Source organism: Lingula anatina, chromosome 9, assembly GCF_051362555.1.
Source record: "Lingula anatina isolate TDL-2025a chromosome 9, LinAna3.0, whole genome shotgun sequence".
In the NCBI taxonomy this organism is placed as follows: domain Eukaryota; kingdom Metazoa; phylum Brachiopoda; class Lingulata; order Lingulida; family Lingulidae; genus Lingula; species Lingula anatina.
In genome coordinates, this window is record NC_141775.1 from 15362925 (window position 1) to 15384281 (window position 21357).

At 40.6% G+C, this 21357-nt stretch overlaps 2 protein-coding genes across 3 annotated transcripts; one reads left to right on the plus strand and one right to left on the minus strand.

The window, feature by feature from the left end:
* Positions 1-37: 37 nt before the first annotated feature.
* LOC106154605 (NADP-dependent malic enzyme) lies at positions 38-13001 on the plus strand. Of its 2 annotated transcripts, none has more exons than XM_086994853.1 (12): positions 38-328; positions 4374-4657; positions 6167-6242; positions 6883-7044; positions 7959-8062; positions 8439-8548; positions 8837-8934; positions 9261-9374; positions 9777-9888; positions 11110-11252; positions 11607-11777; positions 12212-13001. In XM_086994853.1, the coding sequence occupies exons 1-12, from the start codon at positions 53-55 to the stop codon at positions 12449-12451; spliced, it is 1890 nt and encodes a 629-aa protein (XP_086850979.1). In that variant the 5' UTR covers positions 38-52; the 3' UTR covers positions 12452-13001. The 2 variants fall into 2 exon arrangements, with proteins under 2 accessions (XP_086850979.1, XP_086850980.1); XM_086994854.1 differs by lacking the exon at positions 38-328 and adding an exon at positions 1418-1607.
* Positions 13002-13073: 72 nt separating this feature from the next.
* Positions 13074-20741, minus strand: LOC106154042 (uncharacterized). The gene is made up of 3 exons (XM_013528268.2): positions 20550-20741; positions 19536-19583; positions 13074-14655 (listed from the first exon to the last, which is right to left on the minus strand). The coding sequence occupies exons 1-3, from the start codon at positions 20596-20598 to the stop codon at positions 13712-13714; spliced, it is 1041 nt and encodes a 346-aa protein (XP_013383722.2). The 5' UTR covers positions 20599-20741; the 3' UTR covers positions 13074-13711.
* Positions 20742-21357: the final 616 nt, after the last annotated feature.

The following is a 21357-nucleotide window of genomic DNA, read 5'->3' on the forward strand; positions in this document are numbered from 1 at the left end:
AGCCGCAATGATACAAACTAATTACAGGTAATTTGCTACGACAGTTCCAGACATGAAACTTGCTTTTTTGTCTCTAGTGCGGAGAGTGAACGGTTGGAGCTGTCATAGCACGTTCTTCGGATCAGCCGGTCCTTTGGGTCCCCAGGGTGTGACCTCCAGATGCAGGGAACGCCCCCTGGCCTTCCACAGCTGTCCGAGACGGTCCTACTGCAGCGGCGGCGTCGTCGATGCTGAGAGAGTCCGGCCGCAGAAACCACTACCATATTCAGAGAAATCTCACCCCAGAATTCGAGGATACGACCTCCTTCGGGAGCCAAATCTGAATAAGGTAAATATGTATAGTTCAGCAGAATGTTCTAATGTGCGTTTCAAACGTCGTGACACCTATCTACCAATATTTATGCTGCATTTTCGTGCACAGTCGCGATGGTCGCTAGCTTTCACGGGATTATTCTAAACTATTACAGGTTTATTTTGGTGAAACAATTAGTCAACAGCATGCTTTTAGACCTCCCATATATAAGTTGGGCCTATTTCTGAATGTGTATGAAGTAGGGCTACTTTTGCCGAAACCGCGCGATCTACAGTCCGATTTTGGTTTTTGTGGTTCGGATATAGACCTGTTATCTTAAAGATAAGCCAGAGGATTAACAGGGCTATCCAACGACGACCGTTTGACCTTTTGAATGCCACCACTTTGTAATTGCTTTGTATACAAGATATGAGATTAAAAGAAGACCAGACAATATAAAGTCGGCTAGCTTTGTTAACGTCTGATATTTCAATATCTTAAATAAAAGCAAACTAGGCACGGCCTATATATATATCAACTACGCACGCAGACTAGATGCACTTATGGTATACATGTAATTATAAAAACAATTTCATAATGTAGAAAGTTATAGGTTGCTATGAAGTTGTGATTTTTACCCCTGTAACTTGGTAATACATTCTTAAATTGATATTTATTAATTAAATTTGAGCATATACGCAGGTCATGGTCTTGTTTTGTGGACAATTAAAATATTGTGTCGAGGAATCCGGGTTTGCAAAAAGAAAGACAAAAATAGACGAGTACAAAGCTAAATTAGGAAAAAAAAAATAATAATGGAAAAAAACGGGAAAAGACCGCCTTGCAAGTTTTTTCTCGCAATTCATTCTCTCGAACATCCGGAACATCGCACTCTCATTAGGTTTCGGAGGCGTGTCTTTAAAAGGGGTGTGTCTGATATTAGTTTCTTGTTCTAAAATGACTTCATCAAGATATTCTAAATACTCATAAAAAGTTCAAAGTCAGGATAAATACTGCAAATACCAAAGTTTCATTTGGTTTTAAGCAATCTGTGGTGTGTTGTAACATGTGATGATGACAGCCGCTGCCCTGCAACAACTGTGCCTTTGCTATTTTTTCCTTCGGAATTAATCAGGAAAGTCGTGACGTCAGTGGCGCGAGGAGCGCTTGTGTTGACTGAAGCCGGTGACACGGCGAGATTCCAGCCATGGCTTCGAACGGGAAGGACACGGCGGAAAATGCTGCGGAAGAAGTTCGCATTTCTCATACTCGATTGAGAGGGATTGATGTTATGAGAGATCCTAAACTGAACAAGGTAAAACGACGCTGTCAGAAGTTTTAGGATATTGGTGTATGTTGTCGCACGAGTCACGATCGATGTTTTGTTTTGATCCTTGCAGGAGTCAGCTCGTCGCTAATGTGTACTTAGATCTATATCATTATTAATTTCATTTTTTGATTTTAAGTATTGTGCTAACGGACTGGCATCTAAGCCTGCACCGGCGATTCAAGATAAAAATAACTTGAATTATTTTAAAGTGAACAAAAAACTTTATTTAGATCTAAAAATCAAACAGGCCATGAAGTGAAATCTACACAATAATCAAGGATTTTTACATTTCTGCTCAGGAAATAAGAAACGTTTTTCTTTACGGACATCCGTATACCATATTATAACTAAAGAGCCGGGTTTGTAGACAGAGAGAATGTCCTGTAAGCTGAGGTTCATCCAGTGCAGTGCAAGATATGAGCTGGCGGATTATGAATGAGATGTGTGTCAGCCACTGCAGTGTTTGGAGATTACAGCCTGGGAAAGATAACGACTTCCACATTATTGTGATGTGCAAGGTGGAAAATACTGTCTGTTGAAGTTATACATCTGCAGCTAGCTCTCTGCATCCTATTAAATTGTTAGCCTTAAGTAAATATAAATTTCATTCATGTAAATCTATATATTACCTCAGGGTATGTGTATTGAACAGTAACAAAAGTGTACTTGAGTTACATAATACACGGCAGGTTCACTGTGTTTTGTTGTTTAGCAGTGTGTGAATTGTAATTTTGTAATGGAAATCGTGCACGGTTTACAAGTGAATGAGTCGAGTCACCTGAACCATTAACTCATCACAGGTATAAAAGGGGTCATTGAATTTGTAGATTTTAATGGGATATATGTGTTATTCTTCAAAAACTGTTTGATAAAAATAACCAATTTGAATAAACAAACAGAAGAAAAAAGATGAAAGAGATGAATGATTATTTGAAAAAAAGGTGTGGCTTAAGTGGACTCCTTATAAATACGCATAAACAGTACTAGATATTTTGAATATATTTCAGTGTGGCATTCAAACGTAAAGACTGTTATATCTTGCGTGATACTCACATAAGTTATATGCTAGGTCAGATATCGACATATGTATTATTTTATGGTCCGACAGGGGCATGCTAAATGATCATGGACATTGACATTGTCATGTTGTATTGTAATAATATATTGATGGAATGTGACATGACAGTGGTTCCAGCCCAATGCCCCAAACCACCTTATAACGTATATGTCAGCTGGCAATATTGTCTTCATTATGTATATAATATTGGTGTTTAATATGGTTGAGTGCTTCAAAACAATACCCTGATAGCAAAGCTCACCACTCATTTCTACATGTCATTGGCAGTTCCACTGGATATCCAAGAGATGTGTATTTAAATGTGTGCGTCTATGTCTGTGTGAGTGTTTGGGGTTGGTGGTAGGGTGGGGGTGGGGGGTGGAAGGGGGGTGTGGAATGTGTGTGTGTGTGGGGGGGTTGGTGGTAGGGTGGGGGTGGGGGGTGGAAGAGGGTGTGGAATGTGTGTGTGTGTGGGGGGGTTGGTGGTAGGGTGGGGGTGGGGGGTGGAAGGGGGGTGTGGAATGTGTGTGTGTGTGGGGGGGTTGGTGGTAGGGTGGGGGTGGGGGGTGGAAGGGGGGTGTGGAATGTGTGTGTGTGTGGGGGGGTTGGTGGTAGGGTGGGGGTGGGGGTGGAAGGGGGGTGTGGAATGTGTGTGTGTGTGGGGGGGTTGGTGGTAGGGTGGGGGTGGGGGGTGGAAAGGGGTGTGGAATGTGTGTGTGTGTGGGGGGGTTGGTGGTAGGGTGGGGGTGGGGGGTGGAAGGGGGGTGTGGAATGTGTGTGTGTGTGGGGGGTTGGTGGTAGGGTGGGGGTGGGGGGTGGAAGGGGGGTGTGGAATGTGTGTGTGTGTGGGGAGGTTGGTGGTAGGGTGGGGGTGGGGGGTGGAAGGGGGGTGTGGAATGTGTGTGTGTGTGGGGGGGTTGGTGGTAGGGTGGGGGTGGGGATGGAAGGGTGGTGTGGAATGTGTGTGTGTGTGGGGGGGTTGGTGGTAGGGTGGGGGTGGGGGGTGGAAGGGGTGTGTGGAATGTGTGTGTGTGTGGGGGTTGGTGGTAGGGTGGGGGTGGGGGGTGGAAGGGGGGTGTGGAATGTGTGTGTGTGTTGGGGGGGGGTTGGTGGTAGGGTGGGGGTGGGGGGTGGAAGGGGGGTGTGGAATGTGTGTGTGTGTGGGGGGTTGGTGGTAGGGTGGGGGTGGGGGGTGGAAGGGGTGTGTGGAAAGTGTGTGTGTGTGGGGGGGGAGTTGGTGGAAGGTAGGGGGTGGAAGGGGTGTGTGGAAAGTGTGTGTGTGGGGGGGGGAGTTGGTGGAAGGTAGGGGATGGAAGGGGGTGGAAGCAAGGAAATATAGAGGTTTGATGTGATATGTAAAAGAAGTGGTGCAATAATATTAATTAAGCCATTAATTTTTTGAAGGCTATGTATATTCAAAAACCAACAACTAGCATTCTCTCCTTTCGGGAAGAGGCTTAATGGGTGACATAAGATGATGGTTGATTTGACAGAAAACAACATTTGATTGATTGGCATTAAATTATCACTGAGTAGACCATTCTCAGAAACACATGGGTATTCCTTTGATACTAAATCTGATGTTGAACTTTATTATATTAAATAATACAACTATTTATGAATTTTTTATGCTGCTGTTTAAGGAATACTTATGATTATATCTGAAATTTGTATTGTTAATGAAATCATTTCAGGGTCTTGCCTTCACCCTAGAAGAGCGTCAGTTGGTTGGGATCCATGGCCTGGTACCTCCCTGCTTTAAGACTCAGGATGAGCAGGTCTACAGGGTGTTACAGAACTTCTATCACTTTGAGAGTGATCTGGACCGCTACATCTACCTGATAGGGCTTCAGGACCGTAACGAGAAGCTGTTCTACCGCGTGCTCACGGAGCAGATAGAGCTGTTGATGCCCATAGTGTACACACCAACTGTGGGGCTGGCGTGTCAGAAATATGGGCTGGTGTTCAGGAGACCAAGGTAGATCCCCCTCTACCCCCCCCCCCCCAAGTCAGATAGATATAAGGGGGATGAGCCCTAAGTATATTAATACTAGGGTCTTAAATGATGACCTTAACAGACATTTTATAGCCTGAATTTCACACCTGATAAGGGCCTGAGAGTCTTCTTAGTTTATTTTCCAATGATCTGATAACCATGCACATTTTTAACGAGGTTTGAAAATGAAGAAGTTTATAGAAATCATAACTAAAGCTCTTGGCAGCATTATTAGAAATTATATTTATGCTCATGACATGCATCAGATAAACTGTTCGTTATTTTTGTGTCCTTAAGACATAGGGTGTTGCAAAAAAAAAAAAAAAAAAACAAAGTGAAAAAAAAGCAGCTCTATCAAATTACATAGTGGTGCAGTAACACATGAGCATGTTAAGTCAGTTAACTGTAAACTTTGGAACTGAGGAGGTTGTGGAGTTATTTTTAAACTGTTTGATAAATCCTGTGAACTCAAATTGAATGGTACAGCACCAACCAAACCTGAAATATGATTTACTACTTTGACAGCATGGGAAATTAAAAAAAAAAAAAGGCCAACCATTTGATTTGTTGAGTGATTTTCTCTGAAACAAATTATTTTCTTCTTATAAAATAATAGAAAATAAATATTCCCAAAGCGTGTGTAATTTTATGTGTGTTGGAGGGTATTAGGGGGGATAGTGTGGCTTTATGAGTCCGAGATTATTACATAATACTAATTCTGTGGGGATCACAAGAGTCATACCTGTGTTATCACTGAACTAATATGGTTGTAAGTCTAATCTTTGTTTGTTTTGAGTCTGAATTTTTAAGACCTTGAACTGCACGGGACAGAAAAAAAAAAAAAAACGCTTTTATGGCAACAGATGTTGACTATTCAAACTATTCCCAGTTAGAAATCTAACCCATGACATTTTTATTTCTGGATATATAAAACACTTTCAAAGCACAGTGCTTGAAGTCAAAGTACCCGTGCCTGGCATGCTCTTGATGGCAAGGTTCATGGGGACAAATTATTTGAACTATTTCAGTTACTGGTTGAAAGAGCTATTTCTGTTAGAGAACAAACTCCCAGGACCACTTGGTTGGTTAAAAATGTGTCAATGAAAGAGGGGTCATTTTATACTTCCAGTCACACAGCAATTAAGAATATAATTTAAGTTGATGTTCTTGAAGTTTTCTTATAAATTGAATTTTTAAAATGTTTCAGCCAAGCACAGGAAAGTAGATTGGAGATTGAGTTTAATGGCAAAAGCTGTTCATGTCTTTTATGATATCTTCAACAGGTCCATAGCCAGCAGTTTCTAAAGGGGGGGTTATTTTTCTGAGTAAGTGGACTTTTTAAATTGAAACTTTTGTGTAGATCAAATTTTACCCAGAAACGACCTTTTTTGGATGAAAAGGGCAGTTCTTTTGAACCTCCTGAACCCCCCTCTGGCTATGGGCCTGTTCAATCCACATTGAAATATAGCTGTTATATTTTTCTACTTTCAGAGGGTTGTATATCACCATTAATGACTTGGGTCATGTCTATGAGATCCTGTGTAACTGGCCTGAGAGGAAAATATCAGTAAGAATTAATTCATGCAGTAAAAGCAATAGCTCTTTATCTTGACATGCAATTTTTGCACATTAAAGATTGTATGGCAAAATTCAAACATTGTCCTAAATCATTGTTATCAATTGTTACAAAATTTTGTCAATTTTTATCAGTTATATTACTGGTATAGCTATAGTATTCCTATGGCATACATTTGTATATATGCTTTTAAAGTAAAGTTTACTTGCATTTACATCATAGATTAATACTGTAAAAGTTTAGCCTGAATCAGTTATGTTTGTTACCTGTCACAGTAGCAGGCAGTTTTTTTATGGATTTTTTTTTCATTTTTAAAGTGTTTGCACAGTACATACAGGGTAGTCCATAAAAAAGAACCTATTTCACTTTCCATCTCAATTTTGATACAATTATTACAGATATTTCCAACTTTCTTGATGATTGAAATTTGATGATGATTGAAATTTGAGAGATTAAAAGTGTTCCAATTTCTGCAAGGATAAAATGGTCATCCTTATGGAACAATTTGGTTAAAAAGTTGGAAATATCTTAAATATATCAATATTGAGATAGGCCATTTTTTATGGACCACCCTGTATATAATAAGAGATGATCAGATGTTAATGTATAATTTCCTAATTTCCCCCTCCAGGTCATAGTAGTGACGGATGGTGAGCGTATCCTGGGTCTTGGAGACCTGGGAGCCCAAGGGATGGGAATTCCTGTAGGGAAACTGTCCCTCTATACCGCCTGTGCTGGGGTGGACCCACAACACTGTCTGCCTATTGTTATTGATGTTGGCACTGACAATGAAGTGAGTATCTTTTTTCTGTCCATTGTCATTGATGTCGGCTCTGACAATGAAGTGAGTGTCAATTTTCTGCCCATTGTCATTGATGTCGGCACTGACAATGAAGTGATTATCAATTTTCTACCCACTGTCATTGATGTCGGCACTGACAATGAAGTGAGTGTCAATTTTCTGCCCATTGTCATTGATGTCGGCACTGACAATGAAGTGAGTGTCAATTTTCTGCCCATTGTCTTTGATGTCGGCACTGACAATGAAGTGAGTGTCAATTTTCTGCCCATTGTCATTGATGTCGGCACTGTCTGTAACTGCAGAGATCATGTTTGTGATTATTTTGTAAACATGATGACTAGACCCAGAAGATGATCACATGTCCCAATATTTACCTTAGTGATCCAGGCTATCCAGCTATGCCAGGGACACACAGATATGGAGGAGGTCAGTTAGTGAAACTGTCATTAGGTGCAGGGTCATATCCAACACACAAGCTTGATTAGATAACTTAATTTTTTATGTGGTGTACAGCAAATACATGTGAGAAATAGGAGCTATTTGTGAGCTGAGTTTTATAGGGAAATAGATTCTGGCATTTTTATTGCAGCAACTGTAAAGATAGAATATCAGTGGCTCTCACTGCTTTCGATTTAAGAAATTGATAAATTGATTTAATACACACAGTAAACTTAGAATTACTTAAGATTACATGTCTTGGCTTTCTTTGTCCCAAATATGCCCATGAAATACAACACTGCTGCTGTGCTGAATTATGCCCTGCTTTGGGGAGCCTTTTGATGCACAGTAAAATCTTCTATCTAGGGAGTTTCACCCCTCATGATTATGATCCAATAGCATCAGAAAGATTGGTAGGAATACAATTTTTTATCTATACGTAAACACATATATTTATATCCCTACAGACACTGCTGAAAGACCCACTGTACATTGGACTGCCCCAGAAGAGAACGCGCGGAGAGAAATACGACCAGCTGATCGAGGAATTCATGCAGGCAGTGGTGAAGAGGTAAGTGTGGAATATGGGATGTTTTAACTGAAAAAATGCACCATTTTTAAAATACTTGATTGTCATCTGTTTGTGAGAAGAATTTTGAATGAAAATATCATTTTTAGTAAAAAATATTGACTGGTATTTAGACTATATTACATATCATGAAAACAGAATTATTTTTCATAGCCTGAGTACTTTTGTGCCATTCCAAGGTGCTCAGTCGGGCAATTTATCACTGATATGGTACATTTTTTATATATTTATTGGCTAAATGCGTCTTAGTCTTATCTGATGTACAAGCATTGGCTTGAGTTTAAATTTACAGCTCGCCAGCTGCCTCTTGCTTGTTATCAGTGAATAAAAAGTGAAGTGTGATGAGATATGATTTCAGGTTTGGACAGAATACTCTGATACAGTTTGAGGACTTTGGTAATTCCAATGCTTTCCGCTTCCTGGAGAAATATAGAGGGCAATACTGTACCTTCAATGATGATATACAAGGTAATAACTTCCCTAAATGCTGAGGGACAAATACTTAAGGGACCTTTTGATTTGGACAATGTGAAACAACTTTTTTTTCTGTTGTCATGTGTCATACTTATTGCATATAGACACCTCATTTAACCTACATTTGCTAATTCTGAGAGGTATTTAAGTATGGTATAGACACTGAAAAGTCTTCTCTTAGTTCATGTAAATTTAAAGAAGTGCTAAAAATTTTACATTATATTAAAATATCAACTTGAAAGAGTCTTTCACACTGGAGTGCACTGACATTGTATACTATAGGCACAGCGGCAGTGGCAGTGGCTGGGGTGTTAGCAAGTCTGAAGATCACAGGAAAGAAATTGTCAGAAAATATCATCCTCTTCCAGGGAGCTGGAGAGGTGAGCATGCTAGAAAGATTGGTTAGAACACTCTACCAATTTTTTTGGGTCAATGAAATTTTCAGTTTGTGTTCATTATGTTCATTGAATATCTTTGAGTCTTGAGCTTTTGTAACTAGGGGTCTTTTGTATGTATGGGTGAAAATTTTCAGGATATATATTCCTGATTTCAGGATTTCCATTCTTCATTTTGATTGTCATTTCCATATGGTCTTAATGCAATGAGAAATTGCAAAATCATTTTTAGGATTTTCATTTTTTACAACTATCGCCCATGTGTACCTGACTTTCAAGAACCATTTCATCCCTGTGCCGTATTATTCCAGGCTTCCATAGGCATAGCTCACCTGTTGATGAAGGCTATGAAGGAGGAAGGCAGCTCAGAGGAAGAAGCCCTCAGTAAACTATGGATGGTGGATTCTAAGGGACTGCTGACACAGGTAGGTTCATGCTTTGCACCTGTCTCACCCCCCCCTACCCCATCCTCCTCACCCACTTTCTCTTCAAAAGAAATACCAGCGAAGCCTTCCCAAAACATATAATCTTTTCATCTTTATTAAAATTTTTTCTGGTCTTTGTGATCTCAATTAGTTTAATTTTCGATAATTTCTACTATTTGTAAAATTGTGACATTTGAATGACGTTTTGCTGGGCAGGTTGTGATTGTGATGTGGTGATTGTTTTAGTTGTGACAAATGTGTTGTGTTGGGATGTGCCCAGTGAGTTTCATATCCATTGCCCGCTAGTGCAAATTAATCTATTTCTGTACATAAATAAAAAAAATTATGAATGTGACAAAATAATTAAAGTATAAAGATAACCATGTTGTTATTGACATGCAGGGTCGCCCCAGTGGAGGTCTGACAGAACACAAGATGACGTTTACCAAGAAGTACAAGCACATGAGTAACTTGGAAGATATCGTGCGAGAGGTCAAACCCAGCATCATTATAGGTATGTGGAGTCCGGATACCAGGGCGACAGATTGATTTTTTACAAGATATTCACAGATATGCCTTTAGATAAATATACGATCATATTTTTTCTCTGACTTTTTGAAAATTTGTCAATGATATCTGCCACCCTGGTAGAGAGTCGAGTCTGGAGATAATTGAATACACAGAGAAAATCGTTTGCAGGGGCGTAACCAGACCTTTAAAAATTGTACGCACAGATTTTTAAAATTCCCAGCAAAATGTAGACTAACGCAAGAGATGAAGGACAGCGTAATTACAGCATATGTACCACACATCGCAGCGTAATTTCCATTAACAATAAAATCATCATTTAGTCAGAAATATTCTCGCAATTAAAAAAGTTTCAATATTCTTATTACCCAGAACGGTATATTTATTTAAAAAGAGGCTAGCTTCGCAAATGTGGAACCCCCTTTGAATAATCCTGGATCCACCAACTAACATACGGTTTCATTCACCTTACATGTGGATGCATGGCTCCCAAAAACAACCTATTGTACGTCACGACAGAGCTCTGATACAGCTAAGTTTAATTATTTGTTTGTAAAAATTGCCCATGTCACCCTGTTAGTTTGGAGGGGTAAGCTGGGTCAAGTCCGTGTCAAAATTCTTTGAAGCTTAATTTGCAGGAAAAATTCTTCCTTTGTTTCTCTAGCTCCTTCTTAAACCTGGTGTCCAGATTTTATCTAGTGCCCCCAGGGTTGCGGGAGCTGCTCTTTGAAAATAACACTCAGGCAAATTTTTACCTGTTCAATATTCTCAAGAAAGAGGGTACAGAAGAGTTGAGGGCCACTGAACCCTCCAATTAAGAGGTAAAGGAAGTTTCCGTTAGATGGACGATTAAGATAGGACTTGTTAAGGTTACAGGCATTGTTTACCTCAGTTTGCAAGACGAGGGGGGGGGGAGGGAGGTCAGAACAATTGTGCCTATACAATTGATACAGAAGATTTGTACATACAGGTGACTTTATAATAAGCAGATGATTTTCTTTTATATTCCGTGAAAAATACACTAAATTTATATAAAATAATATCATGGTTGGCCAAAAAATTGTACGCACAGTGCATCCGTGCGTATGCCTAGTTACGCCCATGGTTTGACTAGAATTGCAATCTTTTTGATTCATTTTATTCGTTACAAAGAGAGAGAGAGAGAGAGATCGTTCTTAATCTATCCCTGTATTTTCGTGTCCCCCAGGAGCCGCTGCTGTGCCGGGAGCTTTCACGGAACAGATTATTAAAGACATGGCTTCGTTCAATGAGCGTCCTGTGATATTTGCCCTCAGTAACCCCACAAGTAAAGCCGAGTGCACGGCAGAGCAAGCCTACACCATCACTGAGGTAGGTCAACATTGATGGTAGGTCAACATTAAGTGCAGGTCAATTTTGCAAATAAATCATCATTGGATGCAGAGTAACCTGGTATAGGCAGGTCAATAGTGCATTGTGCTGGCTCTGAATATTAAACCGACTTCTATATAACAGCGGGCCAGTAGCCAGTAATTTCAAAAGGGGGGGGGGGTGCCTTTTCCTGAATAGGTGGACCTTTCATCATGAAACTGCCGTGTACCTAGATAAATTTTTACCCAGAGGAAAACCTTTTCCAACAAAAAGGGGAGTTCTTTCGAACTCCTCGAATCCCTCTGGCTACGGGCCTGTAACATGATTAACATTTGGCTCCACTGTATTTCCTAGGGTCGCTGTATATTTGCCAGCGGCAGTCCATTCCAGCCAGTGACAGTGAATGGCAAGACCCACCACCCTGGCCAGGGAAACAACGCCTACATCTTCCCCGGGGTAGGACTGGCGGCCATCTTGTGTGGAATCAGGCACATCACTGAAGATGTATTCCTTGCCACAGCAAAGGTAGGTTCCATTATCATATGTGCGGCAATTTCTGATGGTGCAAGAGGGTGCGGTGTTTGCAAAGCAACTACCAAATTACCCATTTTCAAAGGTTCATGTTCGTAATTTGGTTGCTGATAAGCACTTAGAAATGGAAATATAATGGCACTTTTTTCACCAGTTGTACAATGACACATAGGTGCTGACGTAATCGAATTTTCGTTTTCCAGTTACAGTTTCAATTAAAATTTCGAGTTAGGTTTGCCAGATATACCAACACTAAATCAGGATTAAAAAAGGCGAGTGTCGCACATAGATGTAGCACATTGCTGTCTGATGAAACACATTTTGGTCAACATTGCACAGCACATTGCTGTCTTATACTACCGAACAACTATCGCAACATGATATCGCAATTATCACAATATAGTATTGACCTTGCGGTTACTTTGCAGGCTTTAGCCAAAATGGTCCAGCAGGAAGACCTGGACAGTGGCCGAGTCTATCCACCTCTCACCAAGATCAGGGACGTGTCAGCCAGTATAGCCGTGGAGATCGCCAAGTACGCCTACAAACACAACATGGCGGCCCACTACCCTGAGCCTGTCGACAAGGACGACTTTATACGCTCCCAGATGTACAGCACTGACTACTCCAGCTTTGTCCCGGACAGGTGGAGCTGGCCCAAACTTTAGACGTTAGTTTGTTTCTTGGGGGCAGCACGTGGACATTGGGGATAGTTTCGCAGAATTGAGGGTACATACTGCATCAGCAGCTGTTCGCAAATTGTCAGTTTTTCTAGTCGTGGTGAGGAAGCCGAATGTTACCATGATTTCAAATTATCAACCAAGTCTGAATTACCGGGTCGGTTTTTTTTACTGGAACTTTGTATAACCTCTAAAAAATCACCAGTCTATGCATATTTTATTACGCTCACAACAATATTTGATATTTCTTTGAAACATCTTTTTGTCAGCTTGCTGTAATGATGGATGTTATAATGTCTAAATTATGGAAAAGAGAAGTAGCCGTCTTTGCCAGGCGAAAAAAACAAGTTATGGCAAATTGGATTTCTTTTCATTTTGATATGTATTTTAATACGCAAACTGTGATCTCGAAGACGATAATGATGATGATGATGATGATTTCACGTTTTACCGAGGCGTATTATATACGCATTTACATGGCAACCAATTTACAGTGACAACATTGCCAAGTGATAAATTGTGATTTGTAACATTTTAATCAGTGTTTGTTTTTATTTATATTTATTATGAATATTGGACATATACATTTATGGATAAAGGCCTACAGAGGTCAGTTCAACAGTATGTTTTTATTTTAACGTTTTTCTTTGTTTAAATCAATAAATTACAGTACAGTGCAATTTTGGACTCCTCATTTATGGTTGTAGATAGTATATCTTTCGCAACATATTTAATGACAACAGGGAATCTGAAGTAACCGGTCTGCCAACTTGTACACTAGAAAGTAACGACCTTCTAAAGAAATATACAGCATTGAATGTGCTACAGCACATTTTATTGAAATTCAAAGTTAGGAAAAACTTATCATAAAGCCTGACCACAATACACTCCTCACTTTGGCACCTCTCCGGTGTTATAAACTACGGGTATGGACGTTATTCCTACTTCGATAGGCTGTCCTTGCGGTTGTCACATCAGCGTTATCTGGTTTGATGACGGCGACCATAACAGGAGACGACTAATAGATTCTGACTGAGATTTCAAATAGGCTGTCAGTCTTTCCAAAAACTGCTGCAGGAGACTAATATTATCTTTCTCTTGCTCCGATGGCCATTTGACGAATTTTGGTGAGCAATATCGTGGTATTTAATTACTTTTGCATGGCATCAATAGAACGGCGATATCGCTTAATGTCTTCAAAAATTATGCGAAACTGAAATTTTTTTGTGTCCATTATTTACAGCAGCACTAAGACTGAGCTGCCCGCAAACGGTTTCTATAGTGCTCGCCACCGGAAAGCCGCCATTTTCTTAGCCACGCCCTTAGATGGCGCCTATAATCTGGCGAGTGACGTTCCCGCTGTCTTTCTAGCAATATACGTTTTCTAACCTCGGGTCGGTGCCAGCTTGGAGTGCGGTGGCGTATAGGTGGCGCTAGTGTCGGTGTGATATAATATTGTGTCCGCGCTAAGTATGCAACTGGGACGCCAGGAGGCGCACGCTGCACATTAGAGGTGTCACTGCCGGGGCGAGTCGCCGCCGACCCCTGTTTTAACCCAGAGTCTGTGTCCGTTTTCCCGTTAGGGCCAGATGGACGATTTGACACCTGTATGACCGGATTGAAAACAGGGATGTAGTTTTCTTGATTTATCTGGCCCCTCCTACCGGGCCTGTACCGGTGGTGTCTGCCCTCAACTCGCGGGTCAGGGGTCCGCTGTCTCTGGGGCGGCCGCGTCTGGCGGTAGTACGGTCGCCGCGTGGGGTACGTTCGGCGGGGAGGTGGAGGTCGAGTCGTGGTCGTGGTGGTCGCGGGAGTGGTGGTCACCGTGGTGTCTTCCTTCCCAACAAATACTTTCCACCACGGTCTGGCGGTGGTGGTTGTAGTGGTGTCGTAGTAATATGGCGTTGGAGGCCGCCTCCGGGGAGTTTGTCGTGTTGAAGTGGTCGTAGTTGCCGTGGTGGTGCTGGTTGTCGAGGTTGTTGTTGGTCGTGTGGTCGTTGTAGGTGTAGTTGTTGTTGTTGTTGTGGTGGTGGTGGAGGTAGTTGTCGGCAATGGTGTGGTAGTTGTCGTCGTCGTGTCATCGTCATCGTCACCTCCAAAGAACTCCCAGAATCCTCTCTTCTCTCTGTGGACCAGAAACGACTTAGCGTCCTCCGCGCTCTGCTGCAGCCAACTGAACGGAAGGATCACCTCTGAAAACATACCGGTAAAATGAAGATATCATTAGGGCTTACGGAAGCTCTTCCCAGGGAGACGGATCTATTAGCTGGGAACAAGAAGGAAGAAAGGAAGGAACTGAAAGATATATAGAGAATGAAATATAGAGGATTCTGCCGGGATAAGTTACGGTGATTTGATCTTTATGGGTTTTTAAAATGCGGTGCAATAAGGCTTCATTCACATGCAATGTCTATTTTCTAAATTCTATTTTCTATTTGCGGTATGTCTTATGATCACGGTCTGTGGCCTGAATATCCCGCGGCTCCCTTGTACGTGCTATTGGTCTATCTCTCGCTTTCCGTCTGGAATAGTCTCACATGTACAGGAAAGGCAGTCCTCTAAGGACTGTAGTCTGTTTCCCTTTATTCTGAACAGACGATACTCGTCACAAATTCCCACTTTGACACTTTTGATTAACCCTAACCTGTACTAATCAAATGAGTTTTTTAAAGCACTGAAATTGTTTGCATTGCAACGCATTTTGCAGCCAAACAAAAACAGAGGCATTCGTTTTGCAACCGCAACGCATTTTGCAACTAGTTTTATTACTAAAGCACTGGAACTGTTTGAAGAACTATACATATAAAAGTGTATAAGGATGGGGAACTTATACACCGTGCCCCGAATTTTCTTTTTCAGTTCCACATTTATGGCATGCTTATTAGACATTTATCCCCGTACATTTGTGACTAAAGTCCTTCGGCATTACATTGCCATTATAAATGTTGGGGGTGGGGCTGTTCTGGATGTATTTTTCTTTTTTTTTTTCAAGTTATAATTTCTGTTATCTCCTTTGGTTGCAAAATACGTTTCTTCAGCAAAATGCATTTTCACGTTTTTATTTTCAAAATGCGACTCTACAAGAAGCACCAAAAAAAATCGTTCAATTGCAAATTACGGCTCTAATGTTCCTATAAACCACGAGCACTCATTTCCTATGGTGAAAATTGATTAAAAAATTGAGCATAAATCAAGTGTGCATAGCTTTCACCATCCCTTAAAAGTCACAACAGTCCTCAACATATTAACATCTGGCTCAAAAATATTTTCCCCGCGTTTACACGTCTGAATTAGGCCAATAGTTGATAAATTAGTTGAAAGAATCACCGAGATCATAATATGATATTTTTTATTTAACAAGGAACAAGTTATTAAATGGTGTTACGGACGTTTTTCCTTTGTGTCGCTTACAGTATATCTATATATATATTGTTTTACTGCCATAAGAGGCTTATCATTTTGAGGGTTAAGGGTAAACAGCCGCTGATCAATGACTGCTAATTCATAATTATCTCTCTCTGCATTAAACAGGGAGTTAAGCATGCCCTCTCTCTCTTTCTGACATTAAATAATATATTAAAAACTCTGAATCAGCAACACTTTCTTCTAGAGACGCCTAGACCCCCCGTTGCTTTATCTGATAAAGGACGAGGACTCCGGTACTTCCACTATATCTGATCTCAGTGGAAAGTCCTTGTTTAACACCACGTCCAACAGAGCTGGAGTGGGTTCGGGAGTGGTCACTGTCTGGTCAGAAATTTCACTTAATTCTGTACAGGTGTGACAAGGTTTAACTGGCGGGCAGCGTCCAGATGACTTCTTTTAAGAAGTTAAAGCGTCTGATGCCTGGCCGCCGACGTTTAAATGGCAATAAGATTCACAAGACTCCGAACCTCACAATGACTGAGAAATATTATATAAATCGACGATTTTGAGAATGGGCTCCACTATGGAGTTTTGTTTTCTTGTGTTCATTTGAATTTTACTTTTGGAAACGTCCTGCTTGCACGAGCTCCTTCGATTATGAAGATGCCTTTAACTGTCAGCACGCTTTTCTAGATAATAACTGTGCAAGATAAGAGGCGGTAAAAGCGGTGTAGTTTGGGTTTCACTTTAGTCAACTTTAAACAAAATATTGGACCTTATCCAAGGAGATGCACGTGGAAAAATATTTGAAAATAGCACTGAACAAACGTCCATATGTCCGAAGATGTTTTTCTGGAAAATAAACAACTCCCTCCTTTAGGGAGCTAAAGTAAAACGTAGTGTGTTGCAAGAGTTAATGTTTCTGCAGCACGTGGAGTCGTTTTAATCTCGGCACAGGGGAGTTTGTTAAACTATTCCAAGACTATGTTCTTATCGGAAAGGAAGACGGCAAGTTATGATCTGTGTTGAATTAAACCGAGGACGCTTCAAATGTGTTTAAAATGAAGTTAACAATAAGATGTATTGGTTTTATTTTTACACAGATTAAAATATGTTACGCAGAAAAAAATAACAATGTCGTACGTCTTGTATGCATAAAAAGTGAACACTAAGAAATAAAATGTAAGTACTGCATGCCATGTCGGAGAAAGAGAGCATAATAACTAATCTACCAGCCGTTAACCCAGGTGCATGTGTACGAGTGGAACTAGATGGTTGGGACGGGTGCAGGAATCCAGATACATCGGAAAATTTCTTGTAAATTATTGTTTATTCAGAAGTTAAAACTAGACGGTGACTGCTGATGGCAAGGAGTGCAAGTGTGGCGGGTAAATATCTGTCGCACTGAACGAGGGGGAGGGAGGAGGGAAGGCGGCGGGGGGGAGGGGGGCGTGGATTAAATTAGAAAAAAAAAGGATAAATTGAACCCATCGTGTGTTACAATAATAATAAAAATAATATTCAGAATTATTTATAAGGCACATTCACTAAAAAAATACAATTCCCATACAAAGATATTAAAATTTAAAAGATAAGGACTGACACTTAAAAGAACATAATATTGATTTACTTTCAAAATTGATAAGTTTTTGAGAGTTGACTTGTTTTATGAAATAAATAAAAAACATGCATTTTCCCTTAAAAACACGAGTTTGAAAGGAATCTCCAATTGTCGTCTTTCTAATAGTCGACGGTGATTCATTTCAAAGCTTTGGAGTATATATCTCAAATGCACAGTTCTACCTCATATAACTATTATTATGTTAAAGCGAGAGGGAGAGAGAGAGGAAGGAGAAGAAGAGTTAAACAGCATGGTATTACTATGAGGCACTTGTCGTTGCTTACTTCGTGCTTACTTCGGTACAGATGGAGAAGCGGAGCAAGGGGTGCATTAGTCTGACCTTAGAAGATTATCATATAATATTCCGTGGTCTGACAAATATTTAGTGAGGTGCCCCCCCCCTTGCCGTGGACACGACATGGTTGATTGACTTTCGGAAAAAAGCTGTTCGAATACGTGGTTTAATTCGACACATTGCTGCTGCTGGCAACAAACAGCGTTGTGATTTTTTAAGGTCGATTTTCTTTGTTAATTATTTGTCCTATAGAATTTTCGTCCAGTAAACAAATACATTTAACTTATAAATACTGATACTTGGCGAGTTCCTTGTCACATGTAACATTGCCGTAAAGTATCACTATGTGAATCCCACGTATGGCGGAGTTTCACTATACACAGTAATTAATTGAAGGTTCTTCTACTGGTTAAGAAATACCCAAACCTTAGATTATTGCATTACACTTCACGAAACGCAGACTGTTTACTTAATATTCACCTTTCAGTATATCCTCTTAAACACCGTTCATGCATGGATCAACTTAAACGTTCACACATTTTCATATTTCAATTATTTTTATTACAAAATTAACTTTATGATAATTTGCTCTATAAAATAAGAATAAGTACATGCCCTATGCACTGGAAAATTCCTGGGTACGTCAAAAGTATTATCTCAAACTAACATTTTTATTTACTTAGAATTATTTGATTTTTTTAAGGTAAGCAGAGCCAACCTATGGCGGACTACAATTTTTTAAATCAAAATTAAAACTTGGGACCATGGCGACACATTTTACCGTAGTAAACATTCAATGTGCGTCCCTTTAGGTTACACAATGGCACAGAGGTGACAGCGCATTCATCAAGTGAACCGGAGAATGCTTGACACATTTTAGAAACATTAAAACAGGGCAAGGTTCTGACTTAACATTAATTACAGTTCGAATGGGTACTTCTCTGTTGTACTGAAGAATGCTGCGATAAAACCGTTAGGTCAATTATTTCTGTTTCTGGGAACAAAAACAAACTTTTTACACGCAGCGTCTTTTCCACAATGTGTGAGGCATTTCGACTTCTCCATGAACAATACTTAAAGTATACCTGACAATGACTTCAGGATGTTATTATCAAAACCGTCCGACTGCTTGAAGAAAGACCGAGATCAGAGACAGAGACAGAGAGAGAGAGAGAGAGAGAGAGAGAGAGAGAGAGAGAGAGAGAGAGAGAGAGAGAAGGGGGGGGGGGAGAGACCAAGAGAGAGAGAGAGAGAGAGAGAGAGAGAGAGACTGAGAGAGAAAGAGAGAGACCGAGAGATCGAGAAGGGGGGAGAGAAAGAGAGACCTAGAGAGGGAGAAAGGGAGAGAGAGACCGAGACAAAAAGAGAGAGGTTGGTCAGCAGTACCATCTGACCACAGTGGGTGACTGTAGTTAATTTTTGTTAGAAAATTGAAGAAAAGAATTTTTAAAATCCTGTAAAAGACTTGACGACTGAGACTTCTCTGAAGGTAGGGCGATAGCAGCATTTAACACAGTGGTGATTTACAAGTGTACTAGTAAGTAATAGAAATGTATACGAGAATAGAACTTTGAGACACTTCAAAAGCGCTGACGTGAGATCAAAATTTTGAGAAACAACCGCATTTGTAATGTGTAAACGTAGAAATCCATTCAACCGTAAACGGAGTTTCTTTAAATATTGTACAGCTCAATTCAAGCGTATTTGCCATGTGTTCCAGTGAAATGTACACTTTTCCAGATAAAACATATGGCTGAGTATATTTCATTTCCTGTGATATTTCAACTCACCTTCGTGGTGTGGCTTTTCCGCGCCTCCAGTTAGACCGGCTAGTACAACTGAAAAAAAAAAAAAAAAAACACAGAGGTGATTATTGACTGTTAATGAGTGTTTACTTATGAGGTGAACCTTACACAGTGGGGTAAAAACCCATTTATTAGAGGAAAGACCGCGGCACTGAAAGTGTAGCTTTTCTCAAGACGCGGTGGTAATCAAGGGGACGCACTAGATGGATCCATGGGACCCGATCCCATGGGGGATGGGGGTGGGGGCGTTGTGAACCTGTGATTGATAAATGTTTAAACCAGATGAGCGTATGATTTCTGGCGATAATAGATAAAAAGAAAATGTATAAAGTCACTGTGCGTCAGATTCCCCCCCCCCCCCCGTGTAAACGAGTCATTTCCCCCCTTATTAGTTGGCACATGGGGTGCTGTATAGTAGAAAATCAATGTGACCTAAGATCGAAGTGCAGTTTGTCGTACATCAACGACACCGACCCTCTTATTGATATAAGACAAACACATTGAGGTATTTATACACAAGCAAATTAACAATTCAGTCAGGATTACAACAAATATTGGTCTACTTCGCACGTCCTGTCTTGTGATTCACTCGCCACACCTGTGAACGTCTAAAGAATCGATCAAATATTACTTCTCTGCTCTTTCATCAAATGGTTTGTTCCACCACGCCTTCTCCATTGTCAGTTCATTTTACCTGCTGTTTTATTGTTCTGTTTTCAAACAACATAACCCGCCTTCAGTTGGTTAAAGTTTGCCGTGTCTACAGCGTTCTACTATACATTATTACGCGTCGTCACGCGCCGATACATACCGTCATAATGTAAACATAAAACGCCAGATGTACCAGTTGTTGAAAAGTTATATACCAAACAAAACGAATGAAAAAAAAAAAATACCGAAGAGAAACAGTCGAGGAAAAATCTTAATGTGCCTCAACAAGATGTATGCCCTCCCGGAGAGCCCGAGGCTCGCCCGTTGAGAAAATGGTGAGAAACTTACCTGTAGTTAGAACAACAAGCGAGGTGGTTAACGCGGTAAAAGTTGCCATGATCCTCAGGTAAGTCCGTCCACTCTGATGAACGCTGAAGCCGCTGCTAACCTACATGGGGTGATCGTAACGTATGACTCTCTCGTGAACTCTGCGGCTGCTTTTTCAAACACGCCAGATTTACTCACGCACTAGTTGAGGGAGCCAAGGGGGGGATAGACAGGCGATTTGGGGCTCCTCGGCGGATCCGTCTTTGGAGTTTGAAGGTCGATTTACACATTAAAGAAGAATTTTCAAATAAAGCCACCTGTTTATTATAAATCTGAAAACAATTAACGCGCAGCTTGTCTTGCGTTATGATTTCCTTTTATTACACGGTTTCTGCGCGGTGGTTATCTTTTATGGAAATCGAGTATAAATAACAATATTTCAATCTTTATTGCACCCTGTTCCACGTGCGTCACTGGGACAAATGGAACCAAAAATAGTGGCAACTAAAAAACATCATAAACAAGGCGTCTACCTTTATTTATTTACAAAACATCACACTGAAATAAAAAGAAATATCAATGAATAGCCGCTCTAAGTGGATGCCGTTGGAACCCGGCGTCGTTCATGTTGTAGCTGTCCTTGTACAAGACGCCTGTAAATCTGGCAGACGATACAAAATCCACTTATGTGTCAGCTGCGGGTGTCATCCTTGGCTTCAAGGTCTCAAGTTTTTTTTTTGTGATTTTGTATCTTGTAACGGATGTTAGTTTTTTCCGTTGTAGCACTTTGTCCGTTTTATACCACTTTGTTCTGGCGGCTCAGCTATGC